The sequence below is a fragment of the Solanum stenotomum genome, unplaced genomic scaffold, assembly GCF_019186545.1.
Source record: "Solanum stenotomum isolate F172 unplaced genomic scaffold, ASM1918654v1 scaffold25681, whole genome shotgun sequence".
Taxonomy (NCBI): domain Eukaryota; kingdom Viridiplantae; phylum Streptophyta; class Magnoliopsida; order Solanales; family Solanaceae; genus Solanum; species Solanum stenotomum.
Genome location: NW_026028657.1, coordinates 37,681 through 39,896, shown reverse-complemented (window position 1 = coordinate 39,896; position 2,216 = coordinate 37,681). Strand labels below are relative to the sequence as shown.

Genomic DNA, 2,216 nt, shown 5'->3' with positions numbered 1-2,216 from the left:
ACAATTTCAAGCAAAGAATACCCTCAACTATAGAGACATCAAAGAGAAGCTTCTTCCAGGTTCTAGGTGATGATCCCCACTCTCAAATAATTGCATTTGTTACCAATAATATATACTCCTATTAAATTATATCTATCATCAGTGTAAATAATTTTTTTATATTTTTGATCACTCAATAATATAAAATTTGTGATCATAAAATTAAGATAAATTAATTGTTATAATAGGTAAACGTAATTTGATTGTGTAAAAATTTTTCATATCGATGACATATATTGTCATACCTTTTTTTTTTTTTTTTTTAAAATTTATGGATGTGTATTACCATTCTTTTTTCCATATTTTTCTTCTATAAATACAAGTTTCAAATCATTCATCCACATTATTTTTAAAAACAGAATTAAACGCTCTTTTGGTCTTGTCACTTGTCACTATTAAATATTTTCTTCTTGTTGTCTCTTTATAATACTTCACCTGATTAACTACTACTACTATATATATCGTCCTCTTTCTAGCAAATATAATCCACCACCAAAAAAACACAAAATTTTAATTTCTCATCCTTTCTCAGCTTTATATTTTAAAAAAAGTTAATTTCTTGTTTATATCAAAAGCAAAAAATGGGAGTTTCAGGGACACTGGAGTACTTATCTGAAGTACTTAGCAACGTTAAGAAGAGTAAGAAAAAGAAACAAATCGCAACTGTATCCATCAAGATTAGAATGGACTGTGAAGGTTGTGCTCGTAAAGTTAAGAATGCTCTCTCTAAAGTAAAAGGTATATTTATTTTTAGAGTTTTAAGTTATATATATCGTTACGTATTTTTTATACCAATCAAAAAGATAAATTTCTTCAAAATAAGTTATTAAAAGTAAAATCACAATAATGTCTTTTTTTTTAACCTATCATGGCAACTTTACATGTTATAACACGTCTACTATTTATGGACCACCTACATGTATCTTTTTTAATAACTTGATAGTGTAAAAAAAAGTTAAGAAAACCTTACAACTACAAAATTTGTCGGAATAATATAAGAATTTTTTTCGTTTTAATTTATGTGACTTGATTCTGAGTTGAATAACATCAAACTAACTATTTTTTTTTTTAATTGTGTGTGAATTTTTGAATAGGTGCAAAATCAGTGGATGTGGACTTAAAGCAACAGAAAGCAACAGTAACAGGATTTGTGGAGCCAAAGAAAGTGTTGAAGGCAGCACAATCCACTGGTAAAAAATGTGAGATCTGGCCATATGTGCCATATAGTATGGTGGCACATCCTTATGCTGCTGGTGTTTATGACAAAAAGGCACCTCCTAATTTTGTAAGGGCAACTGCTGATCCTTCTATTGCTCACTTAAATCCTGTTGAAGAACAATATTCACTTATGTTTAGTGATGAAAATCCAAATGCTTGTAATATTATGTAGTAGTTAATTATAAGTTTTTTTTTCTTTGTTATAAAGTATACTTGATCCTTTGTGTGTATTTTTATTAAGAGAAATTGATTACTGTATAAAGAATTTTGATTTGTGATTAAAAGTATATATCATGATTGTCTAATAAGAGGAGTTTAGTTACCAAAATAAAAATAAAAATAAGAGGAGTTTGAATTTTATGAGTGATAGTTTGATTGAATTGATCAGTTTGCGTAGGAACGAGGTTTAAGTCTATTGTAATGATAAATGACTCGTTTTATCGTAAACTTCTCTTAAATTCTAAAAGAAATTTAATAATTTGAGAACCTATTAATTTTAATAATAATTCTGAAACCCGCTACTTTATGAGAATATTATACTAAATATGTTGTTATTTTAGTTATTGATAATTCAGAGCTTTCAATTAATTCATAGGTAGTAGGAGAAGATATGGGTGTATAATATAAACCCTTAAATATCGATCCAATTAATTTAAATTTATATAAAGTCAATTGAAGGAAAACACATTTTGTATATCAATCTACATTAGCTTACAATATTTACTTGATTTAATATTATGAGAAAATATTAATGAATTATAATTAAGTGATAGTATTAATTATAATTCGACAGCGTTTGAATGGTCCCTTTATTCCTCAAACCGTGGAATTAAGTGGCAATGTGAATTCAGCCACCGGAGTCAAATATGGTCGGTGAAAGAAATAATAAAACCTTATCCATAAAAATAAACAGTTATATGATAAAACATATACCAACCTCTTATATACATAAAAAAAAT

The 2,216-nt window shown here is 27.0% G+C and overlaps 1 protein-coding gene across 1 annotated transcript; it reads left to right on the top strand.

Annotated features, from left to right (window-relative positions):
- Positions 1-454: 454 nt before the first annotated feature.
- Positions 455-1,429, top strand: LOC125851437 (heavy metal-associated isoprenylated plant protein 24-like). The gene is made up of 2 exons (XM_049531230.1): positions 455-777; positions 1,134-1,429. Exons 1-2 carry the CDS (start codon positions 621-623, stop codon positions 1,427-1,429), a joined length of 453 nt encoding a protein of 150 aa, XP_049387187.1. The 5' UTR covers positions 455-620.
- Positions 1,430-2,216: the final 787 nt, after the last annotated feature.